This window comes from Hippocampus comes, unplaced genomic scaffold, assembly GCF_001891065.2.
Source record: "Hippocampus comes isolate QL1 unplaced genomic scaffold, H_comes_QL1_v1.1 scaffold86, whole genome shotgun sequence".
Taxonomy (NCBI): Eukaryota; Metazoa; Chordata; class Actinopteri; order Syngnathiformes; family Syngnathidae; genus Hippocampus; species Hippocampus comes.
The window spans coordinates 2,588,430-2,606,846 of record NW_017805882.1 but is presented as its reverse complement, the minus strand read 5'-3'; the positions used below and the strand labels follow the sequence as shown (position 1 = coordinate 2,606,846).

The 18,417-nt window shown below is 42.9% G+C and overlaps 2 protein-coding genes across 3 annotated transcripts; one reads left to right on the top strand and one right to left on the bottom strand.

Moving 5' to 3' along the window:
• Window positions 1-6,493: 6,493 nt before the first annotated feature.
• On the top strand, window positions 6,494-8,492 carry LOC109527484 (keratin, type I cytoskeletal 13-like). Its single transcript, XM_019889463.1, has 7 exons — window positions 6,494-6,993; window positions 7,075-7,157; window positions 7,255-7,411; window positions 7,500-7,661; window positions 7,743-7,868; window positions 7,959-8,176; window positions 8,287-8,492. The coding sequence occupies exons 1-7, from the start codon at window positions 6,568-6,570 to the stop codon at window positions 8,378-8,380; spliced, it is 1,266 nt and encodes a 421-aa protein (XP_019745022.1). The 5' UTR covers window positions 6,494-6,567; the 3' UTR covers window positions 8,381-8,492.
• Window positions 8,493-9,141: 649 nt separating this feature from the next.
• On the bottom strand, window positions 9,142-12,534 carry krt98 (keratin 98). Of its 2 annotated transcripts, none has more exons than XM_019889464.1 (8): window positions 12,126-12,534; window positions 11,098-11,180; window positions 10,853-11,009; window positions 10,199-10,360; window positions 10,000-10,125; window positions 9,688-9,908; window positions 9,560-9,573; window positions 9,142-9,473 (listed from the first exon to the last, which is right to left on the bottom strand). In XM_019889464.1, exons 1-8 carry the CDS (start codon window positions 12,459-12,461, stop codon window positions 9,376-9,378), a joined length of 1,197 nt encoding a protein of 398 aa, XP_019745023.1. In that variant the 5' UTR covers window positions 12,462-12,534; the 3' UTR covers window positions 9,142-9,375. The 2 variants fall into 2 exon arrangements, with proteins under 2 accessions (XP_019745023.1, XP_019745024.1); XM_019889465.1 differs by having other exon boundaries at window positions 9,560-9,570; window positions 12,126-12,533.
• Between the last annotated feature and the right edge of the window lie 5,883 nt (window positions 12,535-18,417).

The following is an 18,417-nucleotide window of genomic DNA, read 5'->3' as shown; positions in this document are numbered from 1 at the left end:
CACACAAGCATAAGTGCTGTGCTTATTCTCTCCTTGCTTGATCACCACGAAATACAGTCGATCGATTTTTTTTCTGCTGATATGAACCAAATTTACAGTCCGAATGCTATCTTGAAAGTTGTCATGCTGGTAGACTAAAAATCATGGAATGTCATTCATTGCTTTGGTTAGCACATCCACCTCAAATGTTGTGGATTTCAATCCGTGCTCTGGCCTGATTGTTTGGGGTTTGCCTGCCCTCCCTCATGCCTGTGTCTGTTTTCAAATAGGAGGCCATTCAAGTTAGGACTGTCACTAAGAATGCACCGAAGTCCTAATAATTAAAAGTCAAATAAATAATGAATCAACAACAGTTGAGTTTAATCTTTAATCAAACATCTGAATTTCTTTTTGTGCACACTGATAAACGGATAACTATTGCTTCCTTGGTACTATGCAGGGACAACACTTTCGACAGTGCGATTACTCTAATACAGTAGTAAGACCTCTTGGCCACTGGGTGGCATTTTTGTCTTTCCAAGACGAAAGCCAGACTTCAGATGTAACCCCGCTGCGGGTAGTGGAAGGAGGTGCTGGCGGTTTGGGACGATGGGACGATGGAAAACGCTCTTATACAATGTGCCCCAACCGCCCCCACATGCCCCGCAAAAATAAATACATAAAAAATAAATGAAGAGAATATCCGCGGCGGATGGGGCGCGGCGTTGTTTGGCAAACATAATTTAAATAGCATATTCAAACCGAAATAGATTTTCTAACTATGTGCAATATGTGCCCCGCCTGTAAGACTCCTGGGAACTGTATATTGCGAAAACAATAATAATAAAACACATGGTCGACTAGGATTGCTGTTTTAGGAGTGAACTGATACTAGAAAGCCCTTTTGTGTGTGGGACCACCGGTGGGCATAAGCCAAAGGGTGCACTCGTTGAATGAACTACTGCCTTCCATATAGGACACCTTTGGCATCCTCGTGACTTCAGAAGCAAAACTAGACACTAGTTGAAAACTGCATGCTACGAGTGAGACTATAAAATTCTACTAGTTATAGTAGAGCGCACGAGTGCACAGTTTTGCGTTTTGCTTCACCATGTAGCTGTCCTACTATGAAGGCAAAATTGTCCTACGAATTTAGATTGTAAAATGGCAATGGATTTCTATTCTTTTTTTCATTAGCCGTTTTACGATCGTCCTTAATTGTCTTACTAGTGAGGGCAAAGACCGCACTGGATATCAAAGATATAAAAAAAAATTAAAAAAAAACTGCTGAAATGGCATTTACTGAGCCTGCTTCGACAAGACCAGGCTGCTCTCAGGTATGACACCCGGAGGCGCTCCATGCAAGGAATGCACGCCACTTTTCGGATTGCAAATGGACAACACCCCAGTCTTCTGCACATGAAACAGCATGTTGCATGACTGCTCAAGTTTAATGGCCAATTAATTACACATACATTATACAGTATATATAACAGAGAGTGAGAGAGAGAGAGAGAGAGAGAGAGAGAGAGACTTCCTTATACTGTACTTGAAGGTCTTTGAATCACAGGGATGGAATACAATCACCTTTATGAGTGATGTCAATTGCTTTACAGCAGCAAATTGGACCGTAGCAGCAGAAAAAGATGCTAATAAGTAAGAATCAATGTACATATTTCCAACATCAGACAGTGACATCGAGCAGAATGAGCAGTAGCAGTCTTTGGGAAATTTGAGAAATATGCAGATGGGAATGGCAAATAAATGATTAACACGTGCATAAATGAACGCCGACTGGGGCAAGAATAGTCATCACAATTGCATGCAGTTAAACAATATTAATTGTGCATCAATCATGAAATAGTAGCTGCAATAAACACCAGCAATACAATCAGCAGTGGAGTGGCAGCTGCCCACACACAGTCTCTACATATAGTAAGTTACTCTTTTGTTTTTAATTAATGTAAATGTTGCAAGTAAGTCCACAGTAGCTTTGTTCAAGTCTTTTGCAATCTCTGCTGGAAATTTCCAGAACTCTAAGAGCATGCAAACTGTGCAGCAGAACTCATTCAGGAAGTTAAGGGTGGAGCCAACACCTGCAGGCTATGTCACCGTACTTCACCAACCTGCCTGAACCTGAATTCGAGTGCAGCTTCTAAAAGCTGACAAAGAAAGCGGCTCCTGTTTCGACATTTCCTCATTGTAGGAATGAACCTGCTTTCCCCCGCTAAAATAGACAGTAAAGGAAATATTGTTTCATTGCTTTTCATATGTCTGTCAAGAGAAGGATTCAAAAAAAGTGATAGTGTTCATCAAACCTGTTGCACTGGAGGGAGCATCGACTGAATAAAATCTTGTGAGGTCTCAGAGGTTCAAATGCTCTGTTTTACTTGGAGGGAGGTGGGTGGAGGGGGGAAGAGATATATTGTGCACTTTCATGTGTCATGTTCCATATATGCTCCAACAAGAAAGTTCCACACCCAACTAAAAGCACCTCAGGCTCTCTCTCACTTGCAGGTCAGAACACAAACCGCATTTCCAACATGCTCTAACTACTTTCCCCTCAAGCTACAATCGTGTTTTTTGTCTACTGAGCACTTTGTACTGCAAAGTGAAGTCGAACGGTCTCTTTCCATGTAGAGGAACTAGTGAGCAAGTCGGTGAATGTGCATGCAATCCTCCTCAGAGACAGTATAAAAAGTGAGACCAGAATAAACCATTTTAAAGATCTTGTAAAGAGAACGATGAGATGTTTGAAGATAATTGCTGTAAATGTTTAAAGCCTGAGAACAACGTCGTACTCAATTGTGGAGATATAGCATGTAACTGTGTTTTACCATTTCAGTTTTTGTGGGCTGTGGCTGAAAGTGATGCAATTGAGCATCGAGCATGAGTGCCTAACCCATCCCCACAAGACATTATAAGAAAGTGAGCAATGACGGATCAATATAACTCGAGTGACAGACTGCTAACGAATACGTATATGTTATCTGTTATCTAGCTACAATAACCACTACGTTATAGCTATAGTAATTACTACATTATGTGTTAACAGCACCTACTATATGGCACTTAACAAGCGACACATTAATCTTAGATGTCAGCCTAAGTGGAGACGCATCTTAGTTGCACTGCTTCTAAAGCAAGACACAACTTACTGGTCCACAAGATTGGACAATTTTTTAATTGTAGAAAGAGTGTAGTTTGTCTGGTAAACCTATACTGTACAACATTATGGACTGCAGTGAATTCTTGCTGGCGTTTCACCAAACTTCCGAATAACAATTTAAATATGGTAATACTAGAGCTCATTCACGTAATTTCTCATTGTTTCCTGCCTAACCCTCCTTACACATGCGCACACATTCACGCATCAACTCAATTAGAGATCTCCGCAATGATTGAGAAAATGTGTTGAAGGAAATATCAAAAACCTCAAACCAAATTGCTAGTTCATGCCAGTGAGAGCTTCCAGCCACACCTTGCTTGTCTAATGCCTCACATACCAACATCGCTGTTCACTTTGACGCAACCCGGTGCGCTCAAGCAAGAGGGTGTGCAACTGGTCATGACGCTTTACCTTCCACAAAGTGTCTTGATTTGCTTAATTTGCTCAACGGCACCATAGAAATATCCCGACAGAGAAGTGAGACACTCAGGAAACATGTTGTCAGACGCTTTCATATCATGAACATTGTCATGAATGGACAGTGGCTACTCTTTCTTTCCAACATCTCATCAAGGACTGGTTTCTCGTTCATCCATTTTTCTCCCTTAAAGCCCGAGTGCCCGATTGTCCAAGGCGCTGTCACAGACAATCGGGCACTAAAAGGTTTGAGAATAAAGCTTTATGAAATGGAGATGACTGCCCAACAGTACATCTTAATTATATCGTACAACTTTAGCTTGATTTGATTTCACAATTAAGGAATGCTGACAATTCTTGAAGTTGCAAACTGTCCCATTCTCTTCTTATCAGTCCAAGCCCAGGTGACTCTCTTCAGCGAGAGTGCCCCCATCGGCCCCCAAGATTAACCAATCTTCTTCAAAGACTAACTGGCGCTATGCTGCCTAAAAAAGAAAAAAAAATTACGTTATTGATCAGGTCAAGCCAGTTTCTATTGTCAAATATGCTCTATGTGCAACATACAGCACAGATGAAATTTCTTTCCGCTCAACCACAGTGCAACCACAGGAGAGAGAGGAGCCTCTGCGGGTACCTGCACCGGCATCAACAGAACAGTTAACATAAAATAACAAAACAATACAACACAACACATACAGTCATGCAATCTTAACCACTTTTTTCTGCATACACTTTGTTTGAAGCAGTTCTAGATGAAAGAGGAGAGAATCAACGTGTCCTTTCACCAGTGGATCAGAGACGTCATGATGAAAATGTGCACACGTCTGCTACAAGCTAAGTTTGAAAACAAACAAGAAGCTGTAGGGTCCATTGACGAAAAAAGAGACTGGCTCACATCTCCTGTCCCATGTAAATCCGCTTCAATTCCAAGCCGCGACTCCCACTTCCACATACGCATCTGCGCTCTGCGCTGATGCTTCTTTCTTCTCATCGTCGGCTCCACAAGCCATCCATCTATCCAGCCGCAGACTGTCCAACAGCACCGACATTTCCGCTGAACAAAATGGGGCTGTGAAAAATGCTGCCCATTACAGGCGCAAAAAATGATGTTGTCTGCGCTAATTACTAAAATTATGCAGTAATTTGAATTTACAATTTGAGCAATGGATGCAATATAAGCAATGCTAATCTCGTTGGTTTTTATCTCTTTTTTTTAAATTTTTTATGTGTATGTTTTGATTTTCTGAGGGAGTTCAGTTTATGTCTCTTTGATTTTACAACTGATCATTTCTTCATTGTGTTTCTTTAAATCAAAATTATTCTGCACATCTGTAATTAGTCCTGAGACTATTTGAGTTTGTTGTGCATATACCAAATGCAATAATGACACAAACGTCAAACAACGGCAACCAAGCCCTGTAACAATACTTAGGGATTTAATTTATAGCATGTACAATTGATTTATTTAAAACCATCGTGCGTTTTTAAGGAACTTTGCAATAGCCATGGTTGTTTTCCTCGTGTTTACCAACTTTTCATGCAAAGTTGTTCTTAATTCTCACGAGAACAGGCTGCACAGCCTTGCAAATTGTGAAATCCTCAGGCACCAACTTGCCGCCCTGTTGTTTTAATTGAGATCTCGTGTTGCTGAAACCAACTCAACCAGAGCAACGTGTTTGGATCAGCCTTTTGCCCCTTTGCCGCACCCACCAGTCACACAAGCAGTGTCCTGTTGCGCCTCTTATGCAAGCACAAAGCAATGACTCGCAGTAGAGTGCAGAACTCCACTTTACAGCTGTGAGCATAGCAGTTACACAGGAAATTTCAGAGTACAATCTACTCTAATTGAGGACAATTGTATTCTGAATAAGATTAAATTTGGTCCCGGTCATAACAGAATATAAACTCAAAGTAGTTGGTTAATTGTACATAGATTTGGATCCATTCTGAAGATGCACTCTAGTGGCCGGGGGAAATAATTGTACTCCAGAATGTTTAAATACAAGTGAATTAGAGGGGGGAAAACAGAATCTGTAAAAATTACTCTAACAATTTCACAATGTATTTGATATCGTGTTAAAATGCTAACCTCAGAGATGCAAGCAAATTAATTACAGACGTGGATGTACTGCGGTTTCATCCCTTCAATTAGCACCTGCATAGGAGTCGTGGTTTTAACTGAAATTCAGGAGTAAAATATAATCGGGGGATTCCTTTCATGACATGCCTGGCAAAAAGTGTTGTCTTATCTGAGGTTTTACTCATTAAATACAGTACGGTAGTTATGCAGCTGCTTGATCATTCTCTGTTCTCAACAACTGTGTTCAACTTCTATGAAAAGCCTTCATGAAATGAAAATTGAGATAGTTGAATTCACCTAACATGGTGAAAGAGGTTGAGCTAATTTTTGTACAAAATAAGTGCTAAAGTCGAGTGAAACTGATCTCCGTGTTAAGGAATTTGCAATACTTGTTTCTTATATAAGATTGACATTCGCCCACAGGGTACGACTGACTTGTTTAAGCAAAGCAGCAGTTCAGTGAAGATGGATCATCTGTCAGAGCACTCACTTGACACTTCAAACTGGTTGGATCTGACTAAGCGGCCTCAGGCTAACAGGACAGGGTGCGGCCCTTTCACAACTCATACTTTTGAGCAATGAAATGTAACTGGCGTAAATGAAAAATAACTTTCGTTCACCGTGATCTGGAGTTAAAGAAGATCAAGTGTTGAGAGCAACAAGCCGTCTATATTTTCTGTGTGGTCAAATTGATGAGAACATTTCCCACTTTCTCCTTCAGCTAATACTGTGTAAATGAACCCAAGGGATAAGTGCGAAGGGTGGGGCCCGACATCTTAGGTAATGCTCCTCCTATCTACACGCCTCCATTTGCACCAGAGGCCGCCTTGTGTTGCATAAAAAGGGGAGTCAGGAGGAGCCGTGTATCTCACTCCATCATCTCCTTTCTAAGGCAGGCAGGCACCACCGACCAATCAGCATAATGACATCCATCAGTCGGTCCTCTTACACGACCCGCTCCTACGGAGGCGGAAACCTGGCCGGCAGTATCCGCAAGGGTCAGGCTATGAGTGTTTATGGCGGTGCAGGTGGATCTGGCTCAAGAATCTCCACTGGCGGTTATGTATTGGGAGGTGGTGCTGGTGGCAGCAGTTACGGTTTTTCCATCGGAGGGGGTGCAGGCTACGGCTTTGGCGACGGCCTGGATATCCATGTTGGAGCAAATGAGAAGGCCACTATGCAGAACCTGAACGACCGCCTGGCCTCCTACCTTGACAAGGTGCGCAGCCTTGAGAAGGCCAATGCCGAGCTGGAGTTGAAGATCCGTCAGTTCTTGGAGAACAAGGCCTCCCCCCTTGCCCGTGACTACTCTGCTTATCAGGTCACCATCGCCGACTTGCAGGGGAAGGTAAGAGTGTTCTTATCTTATTCCGTGTGTATTCACAAGTCATGAAAGGCCACTAACGTTCTCTCTTTCTAAATCACACAGATCCAGGATGCCACACGCATCAACGGAGGCATCTATCTAGCCATTGACAACGCTAAACTGGCAGCAGATGATTTTAAAACTAAGTAAGTTGGAAGACTTCCACTGAAGATGACTTCACAAACTGAAAATGCACATTTTGCAGGCTGTAGCATGATTTTCTCATCTCCTGCTGTACCACAGGTACGACAACGAGCTGGCCATGCGTATGTCTGTGGAGTCAGATATCGCCGGTCTGAAGAGAATGTTGGATGAGCTGACACTGGTCCGCTCAGACCTGGAGATGCAGATTGAAGGCCTCAAGGATGAGCTTGTCCACCTCAAACGGAACCACGACGAAGTGAGTCGCAAAAATTCACATTTTCTGTGTCGGAGTTACTACAAATTACTTTCTGTCCAAATATCTTACCAACACTTTTGCGTGACAGGAAATGGCAGCTATGAGGTTACAGATGACTGGACAGATCAACGTAGAGGTAGACGCCAAACCACAGGTTGACCTGACCAGAGTCATCAGTGAGATCCGCGAGCAGTACGAGAGTGTGGCCGCGAAGAACCAGCGAGACCTGGAAGCCTGGTTCCAGAACAAGGTAATTCCCGGTGAAACTTTGTTAGTCGTTCCATAGCACGTTCCGGAGTACGGCACTAACGTACTATTCTGTCTACTGCAGTGCGAAACATTAAACAAGGAAATGGCTGTCAGCACAGAAACTCTCCAGACCTCCAGGTCGGAGATCTCTGAGATCCGTCGCAGCCTGCAAGCCTTGGAAATCGAACTACAGTCTCAACTTAGCATGGTAAATAAAGCAGAGCCTTCTAGCTATACACTCACATGAAAATTGTGTCCCCATCTCCTCATTCTTAAATGCTTTTATACGCTCCTCTAGAAAGCGTCCCTGGAAAACACACTAGCTGAAACCGAAGCCCGATATTCCATGATCCTCCAAGGACTCCAGGGACAGGTGACAAGTCTTGAACAACAACTGACACAACTGCGCGCCGAGATTGCAAACCAGACCAGCGAATACAGCATGCTCCTTGACATTAAGACCAGACTTGAGGCGGAAATTGCAGAGTACAGGAGACTGATGGATGGGGAGGGCAGGTAAGAGAAATTTGGTTGACAGCATTTCTGACCACAAGAGAAGTGCAGTCATCGGATTTGCACCGCATGCTTTGTGACTGGTATTTCATGCATGCATTGTCTTTCCCCAGCATTGGTTCCAAATCCTCCACTGCCAAGGTGCTGGTGTTCACAGAAGAGATACATGACGGCAGGGTAGCGTCCTCCAAAACCATCTCCTCATAAGAAGCCTCACACAGCAAACAAGAGCATAAAGGGGAGTGACACCTGACGACGACCTTTTCATCTCAAACAAATGAAATGATGCAATAAAAAGGCCCCTTGTCTGCCAACCTACTCCTTGTGGCTGCGTGTGGTCATTTGTTTGACTTTTTTTTTTTTGAGTCTACAAAAGTTTTGCTCGAGTATAAGATAGGTCTGAAACCAAAATAAGGGAAATGTATAAACATCAACAAACCACAAAGTCTTCAGGGTGTATTAAAATGGTAAAATAGTTTGTCATCATTATACTCCATCGGGTTTCAGTTAACCTTCCCCAAAGGATGCTGATTGGGCCAAAGTTGATGAACTTGCTTCAGTGGGATTTCTTAGATAGATTTGTGTGGAACAATGGACCTCACGTCTGGTTCAACTGGATCAAGCCCCATTTGACCAGGAGGGTTAAAGCATTATAGAGACGCTGTTTTGAAAAAAAAAAAACAAAAAAAAAATCGTTTTTATAGACAGCTTCTTGGCTGCTTACTCTGACTATATGGCATATTGTGCAAAATCAGAAAAGGGTAAGCGGTATTTTCCGAGCCCATTCTGTCACATTGGTACTGGTCAGATTTTGTAAAGGTCATTTGTCTGATCATTTGTGTTAGCAGCTCTAAACTGTAAAATATTCCATTTGAAATTATGTCTCTCAATCTGTTCGTGACACTACTTGTCCTACTGAGGGTGAATTGGAATTTTTAAAATAATTTTTTTCAATGAAAACACAAGAATTAACCACACGATCTTTATTAGGTCAGACATAGAGGTGTCTAAATCGCATGTTTTAGATGTTTCACTCCTCCAACACATCATGTAGAAATGATTTTATCAGGCTTCTGCTGAGCTTGCTCATGAGCTGATCATTTGAATCAGGTGTGTTGGAGGAGGGGAAAATCTAAAACGCGCAAGATAGCGGGCTCGAGGACCGGATTAGGACATCCTGAGTTGGAGTCTCTTCCAAGGTATCACTCAATCTGATCCACATCTATATCCACAGTCTTGCTGCTCTCAACCACCCTCCCATCCACGACCGTCTCCATCACCGTGGTGATCTTGGTGATCACTGTACGAAAGAAGAGAAACATGAGCAAATGCAGTCCTTGTGTTTCAACCTTATTAAATGTTAATGGTGCCTTCAAAGATACTCACCTTGCTTTGAGCTAGGGAATAAGAATAAAAGCAGAACAGATTAGTTCTGATTATTTCTGATGATGTGATTGCTGTGATCACTCCTAATCCTTACTCCATTACATAATCGAAATTAGTCTCCTCCTCACCTGTCATTCTCTCCATCCAGCAACCGTCTGTACTCTGCAATCTCCAGCTCCAGTCGAGTTTTAAGATCCAACAGCATGTCGTACTCGTGCTTATTGCTGGTGATGTTGGCGTGGATCTGTGAAAGCTGAGCCTCTAAACTCACTACTATGTTCTGGAGGCCTGCTAGCTGTGCAGCGTAGCGGCACTGTGTCTCCTCCAGGCTGCCCTCCAGGGATGCTTTCTGATCACACAGAGCAGACATGAGCGGGGAGCCTGAGTTGGACATTCATGCAAGACCAAGCGTTCGTTTGAAAATGCAAGGTTACACATACCATGCTGAGATGGGACTGCAGTTCAATCTGGAGCCTCTGGAGAGTGCTCTTTAGGTCCTTGATTTCTGAGCGGGAGGTCACCAGAGACTCTGACTGTGTCATCACTTCCTGCTCTACTGCTGCGATCTTGGCACATTACAGACACAATTTGACGTGTTAATTCGTTTTTTTTAAAGCTATCATAAGCCATGTTCTTCACCTTGTTCTGGTACCAGGCCTCGAGCTCCCTGCGGTTCTTGGCGATCATAGCCTCATAGTGATCTCTGATCTCCGTCATAATCTGGTTCAGGTCTGGAGACGGCGACGCGTCCACTGCCACGTTAACCTGACCGCCCATCTGACTCCTGAGCAGAACCAATTCCTGTGAGGGGTCAAATAAGGAGGAAGCTTATCAACTGACCTCTTTCCTGGTTTTGGTTCTTTTGAAACGTGTGTTTGGTGTCTTTAAGTGTGTGCCAGACAAACAATAGCAAAGAGCTAATGATGGAGGCAAAGAAGAATGCAAAGAAGTGATCTTAGGTGAGACAGCATTGTCGAAAGGAGGAAAACTGTTTGTGGAAAACATTCTCTGAACATGAAACTTCCTCATTGTTCTCAGAGGGGTGTGTGGGTTTCTGTGTGTACTTTGGGATCGTCTCAAGCCACAATAGACCCTGACAAATGGTGACACTGCACATACTGTCGACTGAATGGTGAAAAGAATGGGACGGGGGAGTTGTTGACTATAGGTGCTGAGTTGACGAGTTGTGTGAAAACACAGGTGTTAGTCATGCATAGGAACGTACTGACTGAGATAAAAGTCATTCATTTTGCTCAAGCCCCTTCGTTAAAAACCGTGGCAGGGCACCCTCACCTCTTCGTGGTTCTTCTTCAGCATGATCAGCTCATCCTTCAGACCGTCCACCTGGCACTCCAGATCCACTCTGGCCAAGTTAATCTCTTCCAGCATCTTCTTCAGCCCAGCGATGTCGGCCTCCACGGTCATTCTCATGGCCAGCTCATTCTCATACCTGAGAGCATCACAGAGCTCGGTGAGTTTTGGGTGGCTCGTTGCAGAGCTCCACGATGTGATAGCACACACACACACAGCACACTGACTTCATTTTGAAGTCATCAGAAGCCAATTTTGCGTTGTCAATATCCAGAATTGTCTTGGCATTCAGCCTGGCGGCAACACAGATCTGACAAGAAAACAAAAACATGCAAGAGAGCCCACAACATGAGCTCATTGGTCAAACAGTACATGAACTCAATCAATACTACACGTTTGGCAATTCATGAAATCAGTTGAGATGGTTTTTTCCCAGTGACAGTTCTGTTTTTGTTGTTGTTGTTGTTGTTGTTGTTTTTTAATTGTAGTACCAGTGTTGCTTTTATTTTATTTTGCAGAACAGTATGGAATTATCCATCCATCTTCCTTCCCTCTTGTCGTCATGAGGGTTGTGGGCGAGCCAAAGCCTTTTCCAGCTGACTTGGAGCAAGCGGCAGAGTGCTTCCTGTATTGTTTGGGAGCCAATCGCAGCAGGATGGAATCATTGTGTAAACAAAAAAAAAACAAAGTCGACCTATTGTGATATTTTTGGAGTGCTCCAAGTGGCCACACTGTGGGGCATTTCTTATTGGCAGTTAGGATTGATCCCAATGAGCAACAAATTGCTTGAAAACTACGAGTCATCTGTTGATCAACATTGCAGCACCTTGTAGATCAATCGATGATCAGGGGATGGAGTGATTTTTTTTTCCCCAAATTAAAAACAGGCTAAAAATCAGATCAAACCTAAAAATGTGTGTGTGTGTGTGTGTGTGTGTGTGTGTGTGTGTGTGTGTGTGTGTGTGTGTGTGTGTGAGCAAACATGTCAAACATGTCATTGCTGTGCAATTGTTACTGATGCCGGTGGGGGATGTGACACACTTCAGAATCAAACTTTACTTGAGTTGGTGGCAGTTGTACGTGCCATCATATCTCTGCTACGTGCAACACACACACACACACACGCACACACACACGCACACACACACGCACACACACACGCACACACACACACACACACACACACACACACACACACACACACACACACACACACACCATTTGGAGGCTGATCCCAGAATATGACTTCTCTCACCTTATCCTTCAGGTCATCAATGATGGCAAAGTAACTGGAGTAGTCGCGGCTGATGACCGTTCTGCTCTGGTACCAGTCTCTGATCTGCTTGTCCAGGCGCTGGTTCTCCTTCTCCAGGCTGCGCACCTTCTCCAGGTAAGAAGCCAGACGGTCGTTCAGGTTCTGCATGGTGGCCTTCTCGTTGGCACCGACGTGGAGGTCCAGGCCATCGGCCAGGTTGAAGCCAGGAGCGGCGACGTAGCATGACTGGGCGGAGGAGATGCGGGTGCCGCGGCCGCCGGCTCCACCGTAGACGCTCAGCGTTTTCTGGCCGTAGGATTTCGTGCTCAGAGACATGATGGAGGATCTGGATGTGGACCAAGTAGGAATACTGGAGAGGATCTGCGGTTGTGAGCATCACTTTGCTCCCTGTGTTATATAGAGAGTAAAAAGGGAGGGGTTTAACTTGAAAGGCAAGAATGTGTCTGCCATTATTCCTTGCAATCGCTCCATCACCACACAGGTGGTGCCAAGTGGGTGAGGGGTTCATCTGCCATCATTACAGGTCAAACCGCATTTTATCATTTCTCAATGAATGACCATTCTTGAAATACTTCTCTACCATACCCCACATCCCTTGAGGAATGCATAATTGCCACCTTCCGTATTTATTCCGAGACAAAACAATCAGTGTGAAGACTCACACACCTATAGAAGAAATGTCATAAAATGTTGACTCAAATTGATTCCTCACCACCGTGGACAGAAATTAAACACAGCGGTGACAATTTCACATCAGCCAAACAAGGGCCAAAGGTTGAGACCAAGGTAATTTAAGTCAAATATATCAGCGCGGAAATGTGCAAGATTGCATTTACTGATGCTTGTGGAATCATTTCTCATCAACGGTTGAATATTTTCACGTCCAAGTGTCATAGACAAACACATCACTCCTGTACACAGACTCATAGTGAACTCCACATTCAAGACTAAACGACAAGCAAATACAATATGTAGGTCTGTGTGAGTAAAAGTATGCATTCCTGCCATATATTGAGAAGCCTGCTGGGTTTTGTTCGGTAATGTGTTTGCAAATACATATTTTGGGCATTTGTCTGACGAGTCAAACTGGGTGAGACTTATTGTTGGAAAAGTGAAGAGCAAAGTGTTAAACAACAAGAATTTTTTTGTGCTATATTCTCTCTCTCTCTTATATATATATAATGTATTTATGTATTTATTTTATTTAATATTATTGTAATAATAAATGTTATTTATTTTAATAAGAAAAAAAACATTTTTAATCGTGTGATAGTTTCGTGAAAAGTCATTAAAACATTTTTTATGCTAACTCTCCCATGTGTGCTGTTGATGTTAATGATCATCACAACTGTTTTGTTACATCAAAACCAGGTATTTCTTTTAGGGCATTGAAAACAACAACAGAAATCGTACGATGTGCTGTAAGCAGCAACTGGTCTGGAATGGTGACTCAGTCATGAGGTCAGGTCAGTGCGCAAAAAGATACTTGCGCTACTGTGATGAATTTGATGAATGATTGATTATGAGCAATGATTGAATTGCTTTCTGCATCAGCATAAGCTTCCCTCAGGCTAAAAACAAGGGAGAAAAATACACGATGTGAACTGTACAAAAGTATGCCTGACACTGCTGGATCGGTCCGTCTTGGTTGCATCTCACAGTTGGTGACTTCCAATTAGAGGACATCACTGGGGGCGGGGCCATCTTACTGGTAAGACAAACTAGAAATTTAATTGGTTAAGAAACAGTCCCATCGTTGATATAGTTGACATTACATTGGCCAGCACTATTGATTTGGACAGTCCAGGGAAGATTAGATTAACATGGCAACAACTAGGGGCTAAAAAAAAAAAAAAAGAATTACTTTGTAACTAACATACAGTACACACATACACTACTGGAAACAGTGCAGCCAAGAGAAACTATCGGAGCTATAGGAGAATGTACTGTTGGGAATAAATGAATCCAATTTAATGGAACAAATATAATTTAGCTTGAGGTCAGTGCTTCTGATAACATTATGGCCAGCAAAAAATGGCCACCTCAGAGGGCCTTGCATGCCTTGATGGCTCACCACCTGGTGAGTGCCTGTCAAATGGCCCACGACGAAACGTCTCAGCAAGTTGCCAGAAAAAAAAACCCATCCTGTCTACGGTAGGAAATGACCACTTATATACAGTGGAACCTCTTTTCAACGGACCCCATTTACATTGTCACACCTAAAACGTTCGCATTTCAAAGTCCCGATTTCACGTACTTCATTTTCCATTTGCCGATTTTGCTCACAACAAATGCCTTTATAACGTAAACTTAATTAAAACGACCAGGTTTTTCCCACAAAATAGTGAAAAGGCCTTCGTTACAACAAACCGTGGGAAGCTAACCGCCGCTGCGACCTTGCTTAAAAAGAAAATGTACAGTGTGGAATTCCCCTTCGTTGCTTAGCAGCGCTACTGCTCGACTCGTACATTGTTGTACTTCCGGAGGCACTCCGTAAATTGGTGACAGTTGGCCTCGTCGGCGGCACTGGCAGTTGCCAATGGCGGGTAACATTCTCTGACTGAATGTTTTCAGAGATTAAGTAGGAACGCTACAGTTGTTTGTTTCATATCTTATAAATTCATTTTTCATTCACATACACGTATTTGTAATTGACATGTTTGTACTGTATTACATGTTCACGTTTTTACATCTATCAATGGTCATATGATGTAGTTGGCGGCCATTTTACTGGAAATGGTTACAATGAACTACCATCACGATGTGCAGATTCGTTATATCCCTCGAGGTATGTTGTAACGACCGTATTTGTGTTTTGAGCGTCTCTGCTTGTTGAGCAACATAGCCGTGCTGCTTGACTGCTGTTTGCTGTCATCGTTGACGTCTCTTGTCGTCTGTCAGCCTGATAAACCGGATGACATTTCGCTGGATGACAGATGGTACGGACGATGATAACCATTGAGGAATATCCAATGTGTTGGCTCAGTCATTGCTTTTCTTCATACAAAGACTTTTGGGAATGCTGTGCCAGAAAAGTTCTGCTCACAAAGATTGTGGAAAACTCCCAGCAGCATACACACACTTTTAAGTACAAACTCTGCCTTTCCAAGGACGTAAAAGCTGAGTTTTTGAAAGAGGTGCTGTTTTTTCAGAAGAAAAACTGCTTTGGATCATAATGCAAACTTTTTGTAATAAGGCGGCTATGTTATTTGGCTAATTCTCACATAACATGATTGAAAACAACTCTCAGTCACAAACAGTGCAGTTCCACATCACTCCAATCTACAACCACAGTAGTATTCATTATTACCTTTGTAAAGGTAGATTTTTTTTCTTCATAAGGGCCTTGATCTGATCAAATCATAGTGATAGTATCCACGTCATTCTTGAGGGCTCTCATGGGGAAACCAATATGGGCGGAACAGCCGGTAAGAAACCTCTGGGAAAATTGTCCAATTTGTTGGCTGTACTACCGAGCAGAAAAATTTGAATCTGCGTGTCATGATCATTTTTTTAAAATTGGTTTCTCGGGTGTTTCAGTTTGATTAAATATTTTGTCTTTGTAGTGTATCCAATTGAATATAGGATGAACATTCATTCATTCATTCATTTTCCGATCCGCTTATCCTCAGAAGGGTGGTGGGAGGTGCTGGAGCCTATCCCACCTGTCTTTGGGCACCGGTTCAATCGCAGGGCACACAGAGCAACCACCCGCGCTCACACTCACACCTCAGGACAATTTTGGAGTGTTCAATCAGCCTGCCATGCATGTTTTTGGAATGTGGGAGGAAACCAGAGTACCCGGAGAAAACCCACACAGGCCCGGGGAGAACATGCAAATTCCACACAGCTGGAACTGAACCCGGTTCCTCTGCACTGTGAGGTTGACGCACTAACCACTGGATCACCGGGCTGCTAGGTTGAACATGATTCGCAAATTATTGTATTGTTTAACATAATGTCCCAATTTCATTAGAATTGGGTTAGTACATTTTGATTCGAGCACTGTTCTAAAAGCATTCTTTGATGCTTGAATACAATTCTCTGAAAAACAGCTGTTGAACAAAACAATCAAGAGATTCAGTCTCGCAGCTATCATGATTATATTCTTCTCATAGAAACATTTCTCAAAACTTCTCACTTACACGTTTGGTTGACCCATATAAGCGCCACGCCGGCGTTGATTTGCAAAGCCTTGTGGAGGTAACATGGGCAAGGGAATTTTGCTCAGAGATATATCAAAAACGTTCAACGAATATGGTATTTGAATTTGGTTTTGCAAAGTGTGCACATTACTCTTTATTACCCAAAAAACTGAAAGCAAAACTATCTATGGTCCGTGTTTGTCCATCTTTGTGCCTGTACTATTGTCTGTGCTTTAACTTATATTTTGCAGACCGGCGTCATCCACACCACGGCATCGAGCCTCTCCATGCATGAGGAAACCTGATTTGCGTGGCCGGCCTGTAAAACAACTTTTCTTCATCTTATGCTTGCCTTTCAGTGGCTCATTATGAAGATCTTTTGTTCTGTGAGATATTCACAACAAATATGTTGCTCTGCTTGCCTGCTAATGCCACAGACAAACACCAACACCCTTTGGTGTCCCTATGAGTTTGTTCTTCATGGTATTAAGATATTTGCATGTGACATTTTGGAAGGTGGCAAGAGACGATCCATGTGTCGAAACATTAACATCCATTCATCCATCCATCCATTTTCAAATCAGCTTATCCTCACAAGGATCACGGGCATGCTGAAGGCCTGTCCTAGCTGTCTTCAGGCAGTAGGCAGGAAACACCCTGAACTGGTTGCCAGCCAGTTGCAGGGAACACATTGATGAACAACCACCTGTGCTCACACCTCTAGGAACAATTTAGAGTGTTCCATTAACCTGCCATGCATGTTTTTGGAAAGTGTGAAGAATCCGGAGTACCCGGAGAAAACCCACGGGCACGGGGAGAACATGCAAACTCCACACAAGGCCAGAGAATCAAACCCTACACCTCTGCACTGTGAGGCCAACGCGCTAACCAGTCGACCACCAGGCCGCCCGAAACGTTAACTATTCACTGAAAATTGAAAGATAAAGTAGTAATAGTAGGATAGTGCATCAAATTGATATACCCGTAGAGCTTCAATGGACACATTTATAGTTTAATGCCAGTGAAAGGAATCATTTTAGTGTGAGTCAACCATTATATAATTTTGGGTGTGATAGTTTTTGGCAGAGAACGTCGTGTTTCGTCATTTGTTTACGATGCTCATTTAAAAACGTGAGGAGCGAGGATTTTTCCAAGATGGGACCTGCTAATTGAAGAGGAGACAAGCGCAGGGATCGTAAAAAAAAAACTACATTCATGGCAACAGCACTATAAAATCGGTGAGACGTGTGTTTTTACACACGTTTTTCACTATTTGACCATTTCTTTCCAATAAATAGAAAATACAATGACCTCGTTTCAAGACTTTTTGTCCTCCAGCGCTATCTGCTGGCCGAGTGTGGTGGGACACTGTGCTGCTTGTTCCTTGACCCAAAGGTGCCGTTGCCTCCTCATGTCGCCGTTCGTCGCTGCTGCACATCTGGGAGGGTGGCAAAGTAACAATATTGAAGAGGTCATTTGAGAACGTTTTGATCGCAGGTGCGACTTAACACAGGTTGGTCTGCAACAGTGTTCTTTTTTGTCCGTAAGATTCCACCAGATTTGGAAGGTGTGTTGAGCTTTAAAAAGAGGGGAATTAAGACTTATAACTGTTTGCACTGACTCATTGTTTACCACGGAAGATTCCCTGAGCCAGACGTGATGGGTGTACAGATATACTTTCACTCCTCCTTTATATTTAAGTACACTTTTTTAAGTGTTCCTTAGCCCCTGCTTTCACATACTTACACTGTCAACAAATGGGAATGAGATACTGTTGTACAGTGGCGAGAGGTGACTTTCGGACGTGGGTCTTCAGTCTTAATTGAATTAATCCAACTCTTCAGAATACCATCACATTACAAAAATTCATGTACAAATATGCTATACACAGTCATGTTAAAGAAGAGACTTCGGCATTTTGCATATATGACGATGAATACTAAAGCAAGAAAGACATACCTTTTCTTTCAATACATGACCTTCAAACAACTCCAAACTTCTACACTACAATATATTGCAATCAAAATAAAACTTTAAATAAAACACATCGAACTCGGCAGAGATGCTGATGCAGGCTCGGCAGACCTCCAATCTGTGTGCTCTTCTTGTGTGCAAGCTAACTGTTC

Bases quoted from the DNA above. Each gene is read 5' to 3' on its own strand.
- LOC109527484 (XM_019889463.1), top strand. From the start codon at position 6,568: ATGACATCCATCAGTCGGTCCTCTTACACGACCCGCTCCTACGGAGGC. The intron at 7,662-7,742 runs GTAATTCCCGGT...TGTCTACTGCAG, and splicing joins AAGCCTGGTTCCAGAACAAG to TGCGAAACATTAAACAAGGA. The intron at 8,177-8,286 runs GTAAGAGAAATT...GTCTTTCCCCAG, and splicing joins CTGATGGATGGGGAGGGCAG to CATTGGTTCCAAATCCTCCA.
- krt98 (XM_019889464.1), bottom strand. From the start codon at position 12,461: ATGTCTCTGAGCACGAAATCCTACGGCCAGAAAACGCTGAGCGTCTAC. The intron at 11,010-11,097 runs GTCAGTGTGCTG...TGATGCTCTCAG, and splicing joins TCTGATGACTTCAAAATGAA to GTATGAGAATGAGCTGGCCA. The intron at 10,361-10,852 runs GTGAGGGTGCCC...GACCCCTCACAG, and splicing joins TGAAGAAGAACCACGAAGAG to GAATTGGTTCTGCTCAGGAG.